This window comes from Babylonia areolata, chromosome 24 (assembly GCF_041734735.1).
Source record: "Babylonia areolata isolate BAREFJ2019XMU chromosome 24, ASM4173473v1, whole genome shotgun sequence".
NCBI classification, from domain to species: Eukaryota; Metazoa; Mollusca; class Gastropoda; order Neogastropoda; family Buccinidae; genus Babylonia; species Babylonia areolata.
The window spans coordinates 54,321,416-54,343,035 of record NC_134899.1 but is presented as its reverse complement, the minus strand read 5'-3'; the positions used below and the strand labels follow the sequence as shown (position 1 = coordinate 54,343,035).

At 44.2% G+C, this 21,620-nt stretch overlaps 1 protein-coding gene across 1 annotated transcript in view; it reads left to right on the top strand.

The window, feature by feature from the left end:
- Positions 1 to 13,194, top strand: part of LOC143298899 (electron transfer flavoprotein-ubiquinone oxidoreductase, mitochondrial-like) — a 42,986-nt gene extending 29,792 nt beyond the window's left edge. Inside the window, exons 10-13 of the mRNA XM_076611920.1 lie at positions 1 to 89; positions 3,924 to 4,106; positions 7,535 to 7,756; positions 9,350 to 13,194. The exon at positions 1 to 89 is cut by the window's left edge and continues 86 nt beyond it. Coding sequence (XP_076468035.1) covers positions 1 to 89; positions 3,924 to 4,106; positions 7,535 to 7,756; positions 9,350 to 9,513 — 658 coding nt within the window. The 3' untranslated portion in view covers positions 9,514 to 13,194. The remainder of the gene's footprint in view (positions 90 to 3,923; positions 4,107 to 7,534; positions 7,757 to 9,349) is intronic.
- Positions 13,195 to 21,620: the final 8,426 nt, after the last annotated feature.

The window sequence follows — 21,620 nt, the reverse complement described above, 5'->3', positions numbered from 1 at the left end:
CACCGCCATGAAGAGCGGCATGCTGGCTGCCGAGTCCGTCTTTGACACCATCACCAACGAGAATCTGGTCAGCAATTCTCCCACTGCCGGTCAGTCTGCTGTGTTTTGTGTCTGGACTTCTCCTTTTTCTTCTTCCTTTGTGGCCTGCAACTCCCACATGAACTCACTCGGGACGACAAGTTTTCTCCCTTGCTTTTCCCCACAGATGGCCCATTTGTAAGGGTTTGGAAAAAAATTACAAAAAATACAAAATACTGTGTAAGAAAATGAAACTTTCAGAACTGGTTCATTACGTGTTGAGCTATTACATATAAAAAAAATCAAATTTCTCATCTTATTTTTACAGTTTTGCCATATGTAGAAAATACTGCCAATTTTTCACCCCGAATCACCATACCCATGCTCGCTTTCTGCATTACATTCGCTTTCTTCTTCATCATCATCCACCTCTTCAATGTCTGACCCTTCTGTTTGTAGCATTTCAAGTACTTCGGCAACCCTAAAACGTTGCCGTCATTGCCTTGTTCGCTTCACATCATTCTGAGAAGAGCCTGCTTTGCTAACAGGCTGGCACATGAGCAGACGACCGGTCAGTGACTTTGTCAGCGTGTGTGCAAGACGGGTCACACATCCCAGGCTGACCTATCATACTGTTCGATTGTGGAGTGACCCAGAATAGCGCACTCTGCTTGGCTAATCACAAAATCACGTGTACAGCGCATGATGGATTTTTACTTTTGGAGAATGCTATTCCATTCCTTCGTCTGAATCCGAATACTTTTTGTGTAGGAATGTGTGAGCATTCCTTCATCCGGAAAGAGTTAACTCATGTACACAAGTGGGCTTTTACGTGTATGACCGTTTTTACCTTGCCATGACTGTGGCCATATACCGCTCGGGGGTGTGCATGCTGGGTATGTTCTTGTTTCCATAGCCCACCGAACACTGACATGGATTACAGGATCTTTAACGTGCGTATTTGATCTTCTGCTTGCGTATACATACGAAGGGGGTTCAGGTACAAGCACGTCTGCACATATGTTGACCTGGGAGATTGGAAAAATCTTCACGCTTTACCCACCAGGCGCTTTGGCTATTGCGCCCATTGTGTCTTGACATTGTGGGTGTCATTCTTTTCTTTTTCTTTTTATCCGAGGTACATTGATAAACAGCGGCAACGAAGGAGTGAAAAAAGCAAACGGACAAACTAAACAAACAGAAACAACAAAATAGCTTACAGGATTCTTTCTCTCTCTCTCTCTTTTTTTTTTTATAATGTAGTTATGATGTTTCAAGTAGTTGAGGAAGATAATGTGAAAGCACACACTGGTATTCATGCACGCACACACGCACACACTAAAATCAACGTTCATTTCTCAGTCCACTTCATTCGCCTGATCAAATTGTGAACTTGTGTCAAATACAGAATAATGAAATACATAAGCAAAAAAGGAAATACTTCTGGCAGGAGGGTAGGTATGAACAAGACCTTTGAAAGTCCCTTTTCAATGATGTGGTAAGCAGAGGGAGAGGTCAGATTTCAAGGTCAAGGTCATTAATTCTTTCAGGCTCAGAGATGCCAACTGTTACGATTTCACCATGTTTTGTTACACTTGATCGCACTTTGTTCCGACATTGCGCTGGAGTCAAAATTGTTCTGATTAGTTCATTTTCGACTAGATAACACGGTCACAAGGTCAAATTTCAAGGTCAAGGTTATTCTTTCAGGCTCAGAGATGCCAACTGTTACGATTTCACCATGTTTTGTTACACTTGATCGCACTTTGTTCCGACATTGCGCTGGAGTCAAAATTGTTCTGATTAGTAGTTGATTGTTTTGTATTTGTATTTGTATTTCTTTTTATCACATCAGATTTCTCTGTGTGAAATTCGGGCTGCTCTCCCCAGGGAGAGCGCGTCGCTACACTACAGCGCCACCCTTTTTTTTTTTTTTTCCCTGCGTGCAGTTTTATTTGTTTTTCCTATCAAAGTGGATTTTTCTACAGAATTTTGCCAGGAACAACCCTTTTGTTGCCGTGGGTTCTTTTACGTGCGCTAAATGCATGCTGCACACGGGACCTCAGTTTATCGTCTCATCCGAATGATTAGCGTCCAGACCAGCACTCCAGGTCTAGTGGAGGGGGAGAAAATATTGGCGGCTGAACCGTGATTCGAACCAGCGCGCTCAGATTCTCTCGCTTCCAAGGTGGACACGTTACCTCTAGGCCATCACTCCTTTCGACTACATAACATGGTCACATGCTTTCCTGTCGTAACATTACTCAGACGTTCTAGACCTATCGATCACGAGGCCAGGGCAGTCACTACTAACCTTGATCTCACGTGATGATGCTCAGCTAATCGTGTGCGTGTTTACATTGAAACAGCATTGAGTGGACCAATCAGCTTTTATCGTTTGCCCAAACAAGAGAGAACGTGGCTAAATCAAGTTTGCATGATGTGGCTGGGAGTCTGAGTGTTCCTAGCAGATTCAGAATGTTCCTTCCAAATTTCCTGGTTGCTCCTACCAACACTGGACGGGTTGGCATCTGTGCAGGCCTGAAGTGCCAAGTGTATGAGAAGGGGCTTCTTCTTCTTCTGCATTCACTCGTATGTGCACGAGTGGGCTTTTACGGGTATGACCATTTTTACCCCACCATGTAGGCAGTCATACTCCGTTTTCGGGGGTGTGCATGCTGGGTATGTTCTTGTTTCCATAACCCACCGAACGCTGACATGGATTACAGGATCTTTTAACGTGCGTATTTGATCTTCTGCTTGCATATACACACGAAGGGGGTTCAGGCACTAGCAGGCCTGCACATATGTTGACCTGGGAGATCGTAAAAATGTCCACCCTTTACCCACCAGGCGCCGTCACCATGATTCGAACCCGGGACCCTCAGGTTGACAGTCCAACGCTTTAACCACTCGGCTATTGTGCCCGTCGAGAAGGGGCTGAGAATTTCCTGACTGTTTCTACTAACATTTGATGGGTGCAATAGCTGAGTGGTTAAAGCGTTGGATCAGTCTAAGGGTCCCGGGTTTGAATCTCGGTGACAGTGCTTGATGGGTAAAAGGGTGGAGATTTTTCCGATCTCCCAGGTTTACATATGTGCAGACTTGCTAGTGCCTGAACCCCCTTTGTGTGTATAGGCACACAGAAGATCAAAAACGTACATTAAAGATCCTGTAACCCATGTCAGTGTTTGGTGGGTTATGGAAACAAGAACATACCCAGCATGCACACCCCAGAAGATGGAGTATGGCTGCCTACATGGCAGGGAAAATAAACAGAACAGTCATACGCGTAAAATGTTACAGGCCTGTCTGGGTGTGTATGTGTGCGTGCCTGAAATCCGGTTGAATGACATAGGAAACGAACGATGAGCGCCCATTGCCAGCCATCAGTCGGCTCTACCCAGGTAGGCAACCTGTTGCGCAAATGACCCCATGTTAGTAAAGTGCTTAGAGCTTGGTCTCTGACCGATGATAGGCGCTATATCAGTACCCACATCAATCAGTGACCCCGTGTTAGTAAAGCGCTTATAGCCTGATCTGGGACCGAGGATAGGCGCTATATCAGTACCCACATCAATCAGTGACCCCGTGTTAGTAAAGCGCTTATAGCCTGATCTCTGACCGATGATAGGCGCTATATCAGTACCCACATCAATCAGTGACCCCGTGTTAGTAAAGCGCTTATAGCCTGATCTCAGACCGGGGATAGGCGCTATATCAGTACCCACATCAATCAATAACCCCGTGTTAGTAAAGCGCTTATAGCCTGATCTCTGACCAGTGATAGGCGCTATATCAGTACCCACATCAATCAGTGACCCCGTGTTAGTAAAGCGCTTATAGCCTGATCTCAGACCGGGGATAGGCGCTATATCAGTACCCACATCAATCAATCTTTGCAGGCCTGGACCCCCAGGTGTACGAGAAGCGGCTGAGGGACAGCTACGTGTGGGAGGAGCTGCACAAGGTGCGCAACGTGCGGCCGTCCTTCAACACCAGGCTGGGGCTGTACGGGGGGCTGGCCTACACCGGGGTCGTCTGGTACCTCCTGCAGGGCAAGGAGCCCTGGACCTTCAAACATGCAGGTTGGAGAGGGGAGGGGGGGGGGCGAGGGAGGTTGGGGGGGTTCGGAGGGGAGGGGGGGTTCTTTGTTGTTGTCCTGGTTACTGTCATGTTGACATGGGCAAAGAGCCATCTCTTCCAGGGAAGGGAGCCCTGGTCCTTGAGGGGAAAGAGCCCTGGTCCTTGAAACATACAGGTGAGGAGAAAGAGCCCTGGTCCTTTAAACATACAGGTGAGGGGAAAGAGACCTGGTCCTTTCAACATACAGGTGAGGGGAAAGAGACCTGGTCCTTTAAACATACAGGTGAGGGGAAAGAGACCTGGTCCTTTAAACATACAGGTGAGGGGAAAGAGACCTGGTCCTTTCAACATACAGGTGAGGGGAAAGAGACCTGGTCCTTTCAACATACAGGTGAGGGGAAAGAGCCCTGGTCCTTTCAACATACAGGTGAGGGGAAAGAGCCCTGGTCCTTTCAACATACAGGTGAGGGGAAAGAGACCTGGTCCTTTAAACATACAGGTGAGGGGAAAGAGACCTGGTCCTTTCAACATACAGGTGAGGTCGGGGGTGGGGTGGGGGTGGGGGGTTCATGGTTATTATCCTGGTTATGGTCTCGTTGACATAGGGCAAAGAGCCAGCTCCTCCTGGGGAAAGAGCCCTGGTCCTTTCAACATACAGGTGAGGGGAAAGAGACCTGGTCCTTTAAACATACAGGTGAGAGGAAAGAGACCTGGTCCTTTAAACATACAGGTGAGGTCGGGGGTGGGGTGGGGGTGGGGGGTTCATGGTTATTATCCTGGTTATGGTCTCGTTGACATAGGGCAAAGAGCCAGCTCCTCCTGGGGAAAGAGCCCTGGTCCTTTCAACATACAGGTGAGGGGAAAGAGACCTGGTCCTTTAAACATACAGGTGAGAGGAAAGAGACCTGGTCCTTTAAACATACAGGTGAGGTCGGGGGTGGGGTGGGGGGGGGGGGTTCATGGTTATTATCCTGGTTATGGTCTCGTTGACATAGGGCAAAGAGCCAGCTCCTCCTGGGGAAAGAGCCCTGGACCTTTCAACATACAGGTGAGGTGGGAATGGGGGGGTATCTTGGTTATTATCCTGGTCACGGTCTTGTTGACATAGGGCAAAGAGCCTTCCACGTTTTAACATAAACGTGAGAGCAGGTTGTTTTAATGTATGTTCTGTTGGGTTCACTTCACTTAGGGCAAGGAACCTTGGACATTTTCACATAAATGTGAGGGCAGTTTGTTTTGGTTTACTTGGCTTAGTCCTCAGGACCTCCAATCCATCTCCAGCATCTTTGGGGAACACCTTCTTTTGCAGGCTACTGTCTTGTTCGCTGCCATAGTTCATTTCTGATTTTCTCTGGCCTGCGAATGCCAAGAATCGTTTTGAGGCAGGTGTTGGTGAAAGTCTGGATTCTGTTCATGGTGGTGACAGTGGTTCTCCAGGTGTCTGCTCCTTACAACAGGACAGGATTCACTCGACTAGTGTAGTGTTGAGCACAGTTTGCCAACTGTTACGATTTCACCGTATTTTGTTTCGCTTGAATCGCAGTTTGCTCTGACCTGACGCCAACTTCAAAAATGTTCCCATGAGTTCGTTTTCAGTTACATACCATGGGCACCAGAGACTGGATGGCTGTATACAATGCCTGCGTCCTCAGCACCTTGCTGTATGGCAGTGAGGCGTGGACCACACATGCTCGCCAGGAGAAATGGCTCAATACCTTCCACCTGAGAAGCCTACGGCGCATACTCGGCATCTCCTGGCAAGACAAGGTGACAAACACCGAAGTCCTGACTCGTGCTGGCCTCCCGACCATGTATACCATGCAGAGACAGTGTTGGTTGCGCTGGCTGGGCCACGTTCGACGCATGGAAGATGGTTGCATCCCAAAAGACATCCTTTATGGAGAGCTCGCCATAGGGCAGAGAAGCATCGGCCCCGCAGCTGAGATACAAAGACGTTTGCAAATGTGACATGAAGGCACTTGAGATCAACACTGAGTCCTGGGAGGATCTTGCAGATGACCGCAACAGATGGAGAAGCACTCTCAAGAATCAGGTACGGATTGGTGAGGACAAACTGTCAGCTGCTGCAGCAGAAAAGCGAGCTCGCAGAAAAGGGACGGCAGCCGACAGACCAGCATCAGCTTACACATGTGATCGCTGCGACAGAGACTATCTCTCTCGCATCGGTCTCTACAGTCACAGGCGACGCTGCTTGGTCCAAGCAGACAGCCCAATTAGGTATTAGGTCGGATATGCTCTCTGGTTCTCTCAAGATTGGATTACTGCAACTCTCTTTTGGCCGGCCTTCCCAAATATCTGTTAGACTCCAACGAATTCAGAATAACGCCGCCAGACTCATTTGCAGAGTTTCTAAATTTGACCATGTTTCTCCTCTCCTTCAGTCTCTCCACTGGTTGCCTGTTTCTGATTGAATAGACTATAAGCTATCCACTCTGACCTTTTCTGCAGTCATCGGATCTGGCCCCATCGGATCTGAACTCCTCCATATCTATACCCCGTCTCGCCAGCTCCGTTCTTCCTCTGATACTCGACTTCTCAGGATACCTCACGTCAGAAGTAAGACCTATGGACACAGATCGTTTTCTTTTCAATCGTCAAAGACGTGGAACAAGCTCCCTGATAACCTCCGTCATTCTGATTCCCTCGCATCTTTTAAATCTCGTCTCAAAACTCACCTTTTCCCTCAGCAATAAGTTCAATTGTGGCAGCTCCACTTCCTTTGCGTTAGCTGTGCTTGACTGTGTGTGTATACATATGTATGTGTACATAACTATATGCATGTATATGAATGTGTATTGTGTGTGCGTTCTGAGTTTGTGCCTGCCTATGTGTGCGTATGTGTTAGGGTAGCTGTTAGATACACATGTATGTTAAAATGTATGTATGCAGTGTGTGTGTGTGTGTGTGCGTGTGTGTGTGTGTGTGTGTAGTCACATTTGGTGTGTGTATGTAACATAGATATAATGTTTTATGTTAACGAAAGCGTTTTTGTAAAGCACCTAGAGCAGATTTCTGGATAGTGTGCTATATAAGTATCCATTATTATTATTATATACTCTATCCATGGTCAGCCGTGACCGAAGGAGGTCTACTACTACTAGCATGGGCACAAGAGACTGGACAGTGGAAATCAGACCTAATGTGACAATTACAAACAGCCTCCAGTAGCAGTTACATCGTGTTGCAGGTAGTACCAAGTGTGTGTATGCCTTATAGATATGTACGTTTGCTGATGCGGCTGGGAGTCTGAGCGTTCCTACCAAACTCCGAATGTTCCTACCAAATTTGCTGATTGTTCCTACAATCACTGGACAGGGGTTGGGATCTGTGGTTGAGGATCCTGATGTTGATGTTGATTGCGAGATCTGTGGACGCCCACGCATTGTTCAGCTGGTGCTGTATGCTGCAGACCCTGACTATGCCCAGCTGAAGCCGGCGGCGGAGAGCCAGCCCATCGACTACCCCAAGCCGGACAACAAGGTGAGCTTCGACCTGCTGAGCTCCGTGGCCCTGACGGGAACCAACCACAACCATGACCAGCCCCCTCACCTCACTCTGCGTGATGATGAGGTGCCCCTTGTCCGCAACCTGTCCGTGTTTGACGGACCGGAACAACGCTTCTGTCCTGCAGGTTGGTTTGGGGGGGGGCGGGGGGGGGGGGGGGGGGTGTTTGGTATGGATGGGTGGGTGTGGGTGTTATGTGTGTGTGTGATGTATACCAGTGCAACAGCCTCTGAACGATCTCCCCCTCCCTCTGAAGGGATTTACCCTGGAGTCATTTAGGGCTGATTTGAATGACCTCTCCCCCCCCACTTTCCTGGGGGCTAGTCCTGATCAACCTTCCCCCCATCCCCCCGTCCCCCCAGTGCCCCCCTGTTTGGAAATGACCCCTCCTTTTCTTGAGGAGGCATTGTACAGGGAAGGGGGGCCTGCTGGACTGGCCTTGACATCAGGAATTGTTCAGCTGCTTGTTATGTTGACATGTGTGTTCGTCACAAGCGCTCGCACACACACACACACACACACACACACTGAATGTTTGAAACTTAGAAAGTGAAAGTACATAAAATATTACAACTACTGTTAAATATCCGTAAGTGTTGTCACATGGAACTAAGTGTGTCTTTTGAAGTGCACGTGATTTTAGCAGTAAAAAAAAAAATTTTTTTCACTCACTTATATCTTTTTGCTATCTTCAAGCATTTCTCAAGTTCATATTGGCCAGATGGCCTGTAAACACTGAATAAACCATTATTATTATTATTGTTATCACATACACATGGTACAAACTATGTTTTACTTTTGCCCAGGTGTACACACACAGAGAGAGAATGATATATCCCAGCACACCTGCACCCAAATACACATTGACTTTGTCTCTTTCTTGATTGAAAACCTAGATTATGCATACATATTTATACTCCTTTTGGAACACTCACACACTCACTCATTTCTGTGGGAGCACTGTAAGATGACTGTAGATGCACAGTATTTTATTATTTCAGATGGAAAATCTGATGTGCTTGGGGCACTGCCTTCAGTGCCAGTTAAAATCCATGTTGAAGTTGATTAACCCTTTGAGCCCTGAGTTCCTGAGCAATTTTAACCCTTCTGCCTGAGCTCCTGAGCCAAAATTTGCAAATAATTGGTATTTAATGTGTCATGACAGATATGAAAAGAGTGCCCTGACCACCGCTTTTCTGGTGGTAGAGAAAAATGACATAATGCCTAGCCACCGGTTGAGCAGTGTGTAAACACTTGTGTCATGTTTTGCTATTGGTTGACTTATATTGAAATCGATCTTTTTTTATCCAAAGCACATGCACAAAACACAGTGAAAAGGCACGGCCATGTTGGTACTACGTTCGCTGACATCAGAATATTACGGTTTTTCTGATTGGCTCTTCAATATAAGTCAACCAATAGCAAAACGTGACACAAGTGTTTACGCACTGCTGAACCGGTGGCTAGGCATTATGTCATTTTTCTCTACCACCGGTAAAGCAGTGGTCAGGGTTAATTTTGGGCGTTCCAGTGCATGATATAATCATTATCACTGACCTTTCACTGCTTGCGATTTCACGTCCATTTCTTGTCAGAGTTGATTGAAAGGCATTCCAGTGGATGACATAAACATACCAGTGCCAGTTGCAGTCCTTGTCGAAGCTGTCTTTGAAGCCTTTGAACGGATGATGTGTTTGACCTTGGCCCCTGACCTCCACAGGTGTGTACGAGTACATTGAACGTGAGGATGGCAATGGGAAGCGCCTGCAGATCAACGCTCAGAACTGCATCCACTGCAAGACGTGCGACATCAAGGACCCCAGTCAGAACATCAACTGGGTCGTGCCGCAGGGGGGGGAGGGGCCCGCCTACAATGGAATGTAGACTGGCCTAGGTCAGTCAACTTTCACGTTTGGGGGGGTGACAGGAGGGGTGTGGGGGTTGGATCGCCAACAATGGAATGTAGACTGGCCTGGATCAGTCAGCATCCATGTGGTTGGGGGGAGAGGTGGAGGGTGTGTGGGAGGGGTAATGGGAAGGTGGGGTGGAGTGGGGGGTGTGAGGAGGGTATGCTTTACCACACATGTATACATGAGTGTGCGTCTGCGTGAGTGAAGACAGACTGAGTGATGCTGGAAACCAAATGAAGAGCGCCACATGAAAGGCAGCTGTCAGTGAGGCCCAAACCCAGGTAGTGCAGCCGATGATGCAAATGACTGCTGTGAAATGTGAAATGCTTGTTGGAGTCTGGTGTGACTGAGGATGGGCAGTGTATCAGTACTGATGGGAGTTGAGTGTTCACGAAACCATCCCGCGTGCTTTGACCTTCAGGGATAGCTGGCAACACCCAGCGCTGCGTTTGTATGCACAGAGCCGGGGTTGTTGTAGTAACTGTAAGGACGGTTGATGATGAACGAGACCATTGACAAAACCATGACCATCATGGCCTCACTACCTCCCTTTTTGTTCATAGCTACAGGAGTGAAGAACGGAATTATGTTTGTTGTGAAGAAGTCAGGGAAAGTATTAAAAAAAAAACACAACAACAACAGTAACTTCACAGACCACGGAACTATCATCAAGAGAGAAGTACCATGCAGCATCATTTCAAGAAGCAGCGTAGAATTTAGATGTGTGAAACATGGAGGGCGTGTGACACGGCGCTGTAGAGACAGCAGACCTTAAGCAGAGAGACGTTTCACTGATACATACAGCAGCTTGTTGTCACCATCCTTCTCTGTGTGGGGAGTGCCCAGCAAGGCAGCAGCACTTTCACACTGAAAAAAAGTCATTTTGGAGCCATATACCATATCAAACTGATGTTTTGAGTCTGACATTGTGTGTTAAGGCCAGACACGGTAGTGAAATTTTGACCAAAATCATGATTTTTTGTGATTTTCGTTTTTTCGCATAATTTGCTTCTTAAACATCTAATCTTTATAGTCTGTTTCAGCTGGGTACTATATTCCCTTAAATAAAGCTTCAAACAGCATCAACATGTGTGATTTCTTGTGAGTACAAGCACATCTCTTTCTTTTCCTGTTTTCTCAGTTTTGTGTTTTGTCTTCGTAATACCATTTTTCAAAATGCTAATGCTCAAAAACTTTAAAAGATAGCATGTTCAAACTTGGTACTTTCTTTCTTTTTGTATTCATCTTTATTATAGTGCAGTGGGTTGTATAGAATGAATATACACTCATTTGAAAAAACATTATGTCAAGGAATTTATACACATTTCAACAACAACAACAAAAAAGAAAAGTATTTATTCAAATTCCAAAATACCACTGCACTATAATAAAGAACAAATACAAATAAATCAAATAAAACAAACAGAAATAACATATCTATAAAGGTACCGAAGTTTTAAGCTTTTAATTTTTTTGTTTGTTGGCCATTTTGGATTCGTTTCCATGGAAACCATCACGACAAATTGCACAAAATGACCTTTTTAGACATGTTTAGTCCAATATCTTTGCATACCATGTCACAGAAAGCCATAAACTTCAAGTTTATTTCATACGTTTTTGTACTACCGTGTCTGGCCTTAAAGAAACATGGAGTATGACACAAAGTCCCCATTCCTGGTGTCATGTACTGCACCAAGTCCACCTTCCATTTGATATTATCAGTGTCTTCAACAGAGCAGGGAGTAGGATGTGAACTCTCCACCCTCGGTGGTTGCATGCTGTGATTTGATGTCATAGACTGTACCGTGTCAAACTCCAATGCATTAGTTTGATATTGTCTGTATATTGAACAGGAAAGGAAGTATGATACGACCTCCCCCCCCCTCTTTTTTTTGACTCACTTGTGTAAACAAAGTGAGTCTATGTTTTAACCCGGTGTTCGGTTGTCCGTGTGTGTCCGTGGTAAACTTTAACATTGACATTTTCTCTGCAAATACTTTGTCAGTTGACACCAAATTAGGCATAAAAATAGGGGAAATTCAGTTCTTTCCAGTCATCTTGTTTAAAACAATATTGCACCTCTGGGATGGGCACAAAAAATTTTTAAAAAAGAAGCCTAATTATATGCAAACTGCATTTACTGTTATATTTTTTGTATTCTCTGAACTTAGCACTTTGATCTCATATTCTGACACAACAACAAGAGCAGTCATTATTATCATTTTTTGTTCAAACGGGAACTTCTTTTGCTAAGCATGGAATTTTTATTTATTTTGCAAACGTTTTGGTGCAGATAGTAAAAAAGGGAAATTACTCTGTAATTAATGCAAGGGGACTTAATTTATCACAAGTGAGTCTTGAAGGCCTTGCCTCTCTTGTTGGTGTCACGAACTAGACCGTGTCAAACTTGATAGATGCATCAGTTTGACGTAGTAAACATATCTGACCAACTGGGAGTATAATACAAGCTCCCCATGTCTGATAAGTGCTGCTTTGCTTCCATCTTTTAATGCTTACAGTCTTCATTCTTTTGAAAACATCCTCATTAACCCAGGATCAGAATCATTGCCTCAATCATGAAATAGCTTGTTGAATACATTGTTGTTTTACAGAGAGGTGAGGTGTTAGCGTTGACCATGGTTATTGGAAGCTGGGTAGGAGCGGGGATTGGGAGGTTAAAAATCTTCAGGCTGCTCAAACTGTGTAGGTCAAGTCGCAGAGATGTATATCAACTGTTATGGTCCATTCTATAATTATCTTTACTTGGTTGAAAGGTTTTGAAAAAAGAAAACACAACATCAACAACAACAAAAAAACAACACAAAAAACGTCATTGAGGATAAGATGCTCAAGCACTGTAAAAATGCTGGAGATATTTTTTTTTTTTTTTTTTTTTTTTAGTTTTGGTTTTGGTTTTTGACTAATTGCTTTTTCTGTTACATCAGTGGTTTAGCAAACTGTGATGTAGCAAACTGGAAAGTGGTGTTGATAAACAGCCCATTGTCAAATTGAACTGTCAGTCGCATTTACCACTTGAAGGGGGATTCACAAGTCACTTTAAATGCCCCCCCCAAGTGTTCTGACATGCTACATCTTTTTTTGTTTGTTTGCTATTATTGTTGTTAAAGAAGAAGAGGAGATACTTGCAGTGGCAATTGAGCAGTGTGTAGTGGGGTGGAGGGGGCGGAGTATGGTGATGAATTGTGTGAATTTTTCTTGCAACACTTTGAACCGGTTCCTTTGATTTGTGTATAATTTATTGATTGAAACTGATTGTAATTAAAAAAAAACAAAAAAAAACGACTTTCATAATGATGCGAGGCGTTGAATTCATGTCTTTGTTTCGTTTTGTTTTGTAATTTATCGTGCGTATTCAAGTTACTGTACGAAATTGTTATAATCTTGCTCAGGTTGTTACGGTGAAAGCAAGTTGAACATGTGGAAGTGGAAAGGAGAAGGAGTGGTCAGGAGGAAGTGTGCACTGGCTAAAGCAGCACTGATTTCTCAGTATTTGTCTTTTACTACCCTCCAAAGATCACAGCGGAATCTTCGTCTTGGTGGTCTGTCCTGTCGTAGTCCAGAGATGATGCGGTCTGTGTTGTCGATGATCATAATGGGAGCACGACCGGCTCCCCTCCCCTCCCCTCCCCCCTCCCTCATTAGCCCTCCTGCCCCCTCCCCCTTTAGCCCTCCCCCATTAGCCCTCCCCCATTAACCATCCCCTATTAGCCCTCCCCCATTAACCATCCCCCTCCCCCATTAGCCCTCCCCCTCCCCCATTAGCCCTCCCCCTTTAGCCCTCCCCCATTAGCCCTCCCCCATTAACCATCCCCCATTAGCCCTCCCCCATTAGCCCTCCCCCTCCCCCTTTAGCCCTCCCCCATTAGCCCTCCCCCTCCCCCATTAGCCCTCCCCCTCCCCCTTTAGCCCTCCCCCATTAGCCCTCCCCATCCCCCATTAGCCCTCCCCATCCCCCATTAGCCCTCCCCCATTAGCCCTCCCCATCCCCCATTAGCCCTCCCCCATTAGCCCTCCCCATCCCCCATTAGCCCTCCCCCATTAGCCCTCCCCCATTAGCCCTCCCCATCCCCCATTAGCCCTCTCTGTCTCTGTGGACAGAAGGAACCTGGAGCCAGCAGCACTGGGAAGTGTTATGTGTGGAGACCCCTTCTGCAGATTAGCAACAAGTTCACCTTCGTACTGAATGTGAAATTTAGGCTGAGTGCCTTGCCAGAGTTTTCCTCTTTTTTTCTTTTTTTTTTTTCTTTTTTTTTTTTTCTTCTGTGTGTATGTTATGCTTGTTTACCTTTCAGAATGGATTATTTAACAGATTTTTGCCAGGAATTTTTTTTCTTTCTTCTTTTTTGTGTGTGTGTGTATTTAAGTGTTTGTTTACCTTTCTACAGAGTTTGCCAGGAACAGTTAACCCTCTTGTTGTTGTTAGTTCTTTTTTTATGTGTAATCCTGACCATATTTTGTGTTTTATCCCTGAGCTAAAAAAAAAAAAAAAGACGGTTCGATTCATGACTGTTTTTGTTAAGTTGCTTCGAGCATATCATGTTGTTTTTTTTAGAGTTTTGTTGCGTCACTGTCAGCTGATGGAAAAGAGAGTATAGAGTTTTGGTTTTTTTGTTTGTTGTTGTTGTTGTGTGTGTGTGTGTGTGTGTTGGAATTTAGCAGGAAAAGTAACTGACTTGACAAAAAAATAGTTTTGACCCATGACAGTTTTTGTTGAGTGGCTTCCAGCATATCCTGCAGTGTTTTCGTGTTTTGTTTTATCACCGTTAGCTGAAGAAAATGAGAGTAAAAGAGTTTATTTATCAGGAAAAGTAAGCGACCTGACAGAACCAAAACGTGTGAGGTTTGTGTTGTATTGTTAACGTGTGCAGTGCTGTGCAGCATGACCTTTTCAGGACCTTCACCTTTGACTGAACTCAGGTGTTTGGAATCTTCCGTGGTGTGTGGAATCAGAGTGGGACAAAGGAATACTTTGAAGAATGTGGTAACTGTTATATGAGTGAACGAAATGAAGGAGCGGTTACGAGCAGTTTTATGGGTGAATTAGATTAAGGAAGTGTCAGGTCAGTGAGTGAATTAGTTGCAGTTTCATGTTTGAAGTAATACGTTTTATTTGTGAATGAAGTAACAGTTTGTTTTTTTGTGTGTGTGAATGGAGTTGCAGTTTTATGAGTGATTGAAATGAATGATGTAGCAGTTTTATGTGTGAATGAAGTAGCAGTTTAATGTTTGACTGAAGTTGCAGTTTTATGTGTCAGTGAATTAGCAGTTATCTGTGGTGTGAATGAAATATTGATTTTCAGCCCACAGTTTGGAAAGAGAGGGAGGAGAACTGTGGTGTGAATGAAATATCGATTTTCAGCTGACAGTTTGGAAAGAGAGGGAGGAGAAGCACAGAGAAGAGGACGAAATGTTGGCTGTTAACCCTTTGACTGCTGAACCCTGGTGACATCAGGTCACTGTTGTTTATCACCCATGTCACTGATTGAGCAGTAATGCCATCCCAAGAGCAGGAAGTCCGAATAAAATATGGTGACTGACGTCCTGACTTGTAAACTCTTGTGTTACCTCAGTGAGGTGGCAGCCCTTCACTGACATCCTGACTTGTAAGCTCTGTCTTATCTCAGTGAGGTGACAGCCCTTCACTGACATCCTGACTTGTAAGCTGTCTTACCTCAATGGGGTGACAGCCCTTCACTGACATCCTGACCTGTAAGCTCTGTCTTATCCCAGTGGGGTGACAGCCCTTCACTGACATCCTGACCTGTAAGCTCTGTCTTACCTCAGTGAGGTGACAGCCATTCACTGACATCCTGACCTGTAAACTCTTGTCTTATCTCAGTGAGGTGGCAGCCCTTCACTGACATCCTGACCTGTAAGCTGTCTTATCTCAGTGAGGTGGCAGCCCTTCACTGACGTCCTGACCTGTAAGCTCTGTCTTATCTCAGTGAGGTGGCAGCCCTTCACTGACATCCTGACCTGTAAGCTCTGTCTTATCTCAGTGAGGTGGCAGCCCTTCACTGACGTCCTGACCTGTAAGCTCTGTCTTACCTCAGTGAGGTGACAGCCCTTCACTGACATCCTGACCTGTAAGCTGTCTTATCTCAGTGAGATGACAGCCCTTCACTGACATCCTGACCTGTAAGCTCTGTCTTACGTCATTGGGGTGGCAGCCCTTCACTGACATCCTGACCTGTAAGCTCTGTCTTATCTCAGTGAGGTGGCAGCCCTTCACTGACGTCCTGACCTGTAAGCTGTCTTATCTCAGTGAGGTGGCAGCCCTTCACTGACATCCTGACCTGTAAGCTCTTGTCTTATCTCAGTGTGGTGACAGCCCTTCACTGACATCCTGACCTGTAAGCTGTCTTATCTCAGTGAGGTGGCAGCCCTTCACTGACATCCTGACCTGTAAGCTCTGTCTGATCACAGTGAGGTGACAGCCCTTCACTGACATCCTGACCTGTAAGCTCTGTCTTATCTCAGTGAGGTGACAGCCCTTCACTGACATCCTGACCTGTAAGCTCTGTCTTATCTCAGTGTGGTGACAGCCCTTCACTAACCTAGCAGCAGTCGAGGGGATTAACAGAAACGGGAGGGTTATCGTGGAGAAGGTGTTTAGGGCAGTGGGGGTGGGGGGATGAGGTGAACTGATTAGGTCAAAGATTAATCGTCATATTTTTGTGAAACCAACACTTTGAAAGTTTGATCAATGTACACATTAATTATTCCTGACTAAAAATAGTGTGGCCCCATTGTTGTCTTGAATTACATTAAGTGTTTGTTTGTAATTGTTGTTGTGGAGTCAGAGTGACTCTTTTCAGTTTATTTTCTTTTGTCTGCTCAAAGGCAGTATTCTCAGATATTCATTTTGAATTGTGATATTGGAACAAACAAAGAATATAGCACTGTATATATTGACTTTCTCTGTTGCCTGTATTGTTGAAAAACATACACATGTTGGATCAGGAATGTATCTGTTAAATGCCTGGTGTAGTAATTTGAATTGATTCTTTTTATGTCAGACACACAAATTAATTATTTTGTCAAATATAATGTCAAGCGCGGTAATTTATTCTTTGAGGTTAGGGTGGAAGGTGGTGTGATGGAGGAAAGGAAATGAGAAATTCTGTTGTGCCAAAACAGTCATAGCTTTGATTTTCAGAGACAGGAACGATTTCAAGGGGTTTGACGACTCGACGGGTGCAGTAGCCGAGTGGTTAAAGCGTTGGACTGTCAATCTGAGGGTCCCGGGTTCGAATCACGGTGACGGCGCCTGGTGGGTAAAGGGTGGAGATTTTTACGATCTCCCAGGTCAACATATGTGCAGACCTGCTAGTGCCTGAACCCCCTTCGTGTGTATATGCAAGCAGAACATCAAATACGCACGTTAAAGATCCTGTAATCCATGTCAGCGTTCAGTGGGTTATGGAAACAAGAACATACCCAGCATGCACACCCCCAAAAACGGAGTACGGCTGCCTACATGGCAGGGTAAAAACAGTCACACACGTAAAAGCCAACTCGTGTGCATGCGAGTGAACGCAGAAGAAGAAGACAAGCGACTCGGTATGTAGCAGTTGCTGCAACAGTCAGTAGGAAGCTGTGTGCAGCTATTCCTGGTCATGTGGAACTGGAACTGGAACTTGTTAGACGTTTGAGGCCTGGTTAGGCCTGTTCATCATTGTGTAGGCTGGAAAAAAAAAATCAGTTTTGGTGGCATGCGTGGACTACCTATGTGTAGCATAACTGGATTTTACAGTGAGAGTAGGGTGGTTCAGTGTGCATCAAGTCTTTTCTGAAAGATCGAAACTGTTGGTGTCGTTATGACTGTCTTGGAAACTATTCCATGAGTTGACAACTCGTTCTGTGAAGAAGGAGCTTTGTACGTTCAGTCTACAGTGGGATTTGCTCAGCTTCAGACTATTCCCCATGACTTCCCTACTGTTGGAGCATGCCATCTCAGGTCCCAGAGTCTTGTAAATACCATGAATCAACTTAAATCAGTCATATCGCCGCGTTTCTGTCGATGCTGAAGGCTGGGCAGTTCCAGGATTTCCAGTTTCTCTGAATATGGCTTGTTCTTCAAGGAGGCAATGAGTTTCATTGTTGGACGTTGAAATCTTGTGTATTGTAATTGATTGTATTACTCTTTCGTCACAACAGATTTCTCTGAAATTCAGGCTGCTGTCCTGAAAGAGAGTGTGTCACCACAGCACAGCATCATCCTTTGTCGTTGGTTTCTTCTGTCAGTGTAAGTTGATGTCTGTGTGATCAGGAAAATGGATTTCTTTGGGGTTTTTTCAAGAGTGGTTGTGTTCAGGCTTGTTGCTCATGGTGTTGACAGGCATACCGTCAGTCCAGTTCTGACGATGAATGACGTGGTTTTCTCCTGTCCTTAGTGTCTGCCATACAGTCTGATTGTGAATGGAGTGTCAACAGGCCACACCGTCAGTCCAGTTCTGACAATGAATGACGTGGTTTTCTCCTGTCCTTAGTGTCTGCCATACAGTTGTGATTGTGAATGGAGTGTCAACAGGCTACACGTCTTGTCTTGCCTGTTGAAAAAGTTGGAAGTTGAAAAGTTCAGTGGAAATGTATAAATCCTACTTTTCCTTGCTTTCTCAAAACACCAGCTTCATATAATGACAAAAGCTGTAGTTGTCATAGGATGTAAGATAGTCATATTCATGTCTGACTAAGACCATCAAATCAGCAGTGGAAGCAACTGCTGTTCCGACTTACTGGGCTGGAATTTGATTATAGTGGTAGAGTGTCTGGCCCACTTTCTGGCCAAGAGGGCTTTCGGACATTTGGTGTTGGGATGGTTCCCAAAGGCAAAGTAGCCCGCAAGGCTGCAATCAACACCAAAGAGCCAGTGAAATCTTGACTCCTAGTTGGAGAGTCATAGCCCTTGACAAAAGACTGAGCTGTAAATGACTTCCCAATGCAGTGGAGAAACCATTGATCATACAGCTCTCACTGTGCTGTTGGGCCAACTGGTAGCTTATGTTAGTCTGTGATTTAAGGCCAGCGTTGCAATGTGGCAAATATCCTACCTCAGTCTGGCTCTACTGTAAGCTTTCACCGATCTCCGATATAAGGCGAGCTTTGCAATACAGCAGACATGCTGCCTCAGTCTCTGTCACTGCCAGTGTCAAGGAGCTAGTCAGTGTGATGACAAAAGGTGTATGATGTTATGCAGAACTGAAGACTATGTTGCAATATGATTTAGATCAGTACATGAGACAGCAACTCCTTAAAATGAATAGTGATGTTATGCAGAACTGAAGACTATGTTGCAATATGGTTTAGATCAGTACATAAGATAGCAACTCCTTAAAATGAATAGTGATGTTATGCAGAACTGAAGACTATGTTGCAATATGGTTTAGATCAGTACATGAGATAGCAACTCCTTAAAATGAATAGTGATGTTATGCAGAACTGAAGACTATGTTGCAATATGATTTAGATCAGTACATAAGATAGCAACTCCTTAAAATGAATAGTGATTTTATGCAGAACTGAAGACTATGTTGCAATATGGTTTAGATCAGTACATAAGATAGCAACTCCATAAAATGAATAGTGATGTTATGCAGAACTGAAGACTATGTTGCAATATGGTTTAGATCAGTACATGAGATAGCAACTCCTTAAAATGAATAGTGATGTTATGCAGAACTGAAGACTATGTTGCAATATGGTTTAGATCAGTACATGAGACAGCAACTCCGTAAAATGAATAGTGATGTTAGGCAGATCTGAAGACTATGTTGCAATATGGTTTAGATCAGTACATAAGATAGCAACTCCTTAAAATGAATAGTGATTTTATGCAGAACTGAAGACTATGTTGCAATATGGTTTAGATCAGTACATAAGATAGCAACTCCTTAAAATGAATAGTGATGTTAGGCAGATCTGAAGACTATGTTGCAATATGGTTTAGATCAGTACATAAGATAGCAACTCCTTAAAATGAAGTGATGTTATGCACAACCGAAGACTTTGGGGCTAAAAAATGTAGATTAGTATGTGAGGTAGCAATACATGAAATAAATAGAAAAGCAGTACCAAATGCTTTTTATATTGTGAGTCGCTCCTGGATCTGCAGTGATGCCACTAGTCAGTAGGCCGACATAAAGAACAGGGCAGCACACCCAGCCACCTAAATAAATGTAGAAATAAAACCTCGTCATACAGCCAGACATCCAAGCCATGTGTGTGTTCACTGATGCCTTTTTACCTTCAGGGACTGTCCAGCAGTACAGGGCAATGAAGTCACAGCTATCAATGAGAGATAAGAGCACGTGTCCTGTCTGGAAGATGCTTCCACTGGTTTCAGTTATCCATCTTCCCACACCATGTCACAGTCAAACAGGAGATAAGCAGTTAATCCCTAGAGTGCTGTGAAATAAGGTCAGTGTTGTATTTGAAGTGCTGTTTCTTTTTTTTTTTCTGTACATTTAAGAGGTGTGATTGATTTATCTGACCAAAAGTGATGTGTTCTCAAGAGGAAGATGTTGAAATGAAGAATGGTGAGTGATATTCAGATCTACAAAGCTCTGTCTTACCTCAGCCATGTGGCAGCCCTCCACTGACAATCACACTTGTCGAAAGCAGTAAAAGGGTTAAGGAGATATGAAAATTGTGTGTACGTGTTTCTTGGTTGATGTTAACTTTAAAGCTTTTCGTTTTGATTGATTCATTAAATCTGTTTACATGATGCCTGGGTTTTTTTTGTTCTTATTTTTCTACCTTTAAAAACCTAGATTATTATATATCAAGAGTAAGTTTGCAATGTGTTACACAAGGAAAACGAGAAAGCTTGAAACAGTATTTTAAAAAATCACCGACACAGACATCCACTCATGTTCACTGTTATCAGCCAGTTAATTGGTAGGCAAGCTGTGACAGTTCTGTGAGTTGCTGTGTCATACTGTGTGATCACTTGTACGTCAGGCCAAGTCATTGAATACCCTGTGTGCGAATCTGTGCAGCAAAGATATTGTGCTGCTTTGAACATCAAGGATATTTGAAGGAGACTACTTTTTCTTTTCTTTTCTGAGTCAGTTATCAATAGCGTCTGAATGTGGACAGAATTAATATTATGTGGAGGCGAAATAAAAGCAAAATTTTGTTTGTTTTTCTGTTGTTGTTGGTACTCAAGCTGTTAAAGCAGGTTGCTGTTTTTCTCCCCCCCGTTTCTGTTCTGCCAACCGTCCTATTGACCAATGTGTTTAACATTTGCTGGTCATGTGTGTGTGTGTCAGTGTCCATGCTTACAAGTACATGTATGAACTTGATGCTTGTATGTTTCAGTTATAAAGAATAGTCCTTTTATTTCTACTCTCAAATTTTCACCCACAGGGTTCCATCAGGAGAGCATCTCTCTCTGTTTTTTTGTTTTTGTTTTTCTAACCTACATATTCAGTTGTCTATCAGACTTGGGAGACAACCTCTCAATTTTCTCCCCAGTAAGTCAAATGCACGTGTCACAGTTCTAATGTCTTGCAGCTGCTGCAGGTAATGTCACTGGAAATGGAAAGACATCAAATCATTTTTAGTATCGCCCCGCTGACCACAAAAGGGTCATTACAGGCTTGGGAAATCAAGCCCTACTGATATCATTGAAAACAGTTTTCTATTGTTCATGACGCATGAAATTATTTAGCTTGAAAATATATGTACTGCACGAATGAAAAAACATTTTCCTTTTCACTTTGAACTCAAATGCATGAAACTCTAACAAAGTTTGCTGTTCAGTTCTAAACACCACTTCATACTACTATACATTAACACCAATGCACACTTCCAATGGCAGTCTTTTTTTCCTGGAGAGGGGTGGTGGAGTGGATATATTTCTACCTAAAGATGGGAGCAATTCGTCTTGGAAAGCAACACCCAGTTCTATTTTAACAAACACTCATCAATGGGATTTTTTTTTTTTTTTTTGCCTGCAGCATTCTTCTGTCCATCTACACCTGTGTGATAATGCAGTTGGTCATGACTATAACGGACACTGAAGTGTGTTTGCAGTGTTTCTGTTTGGACTGCACC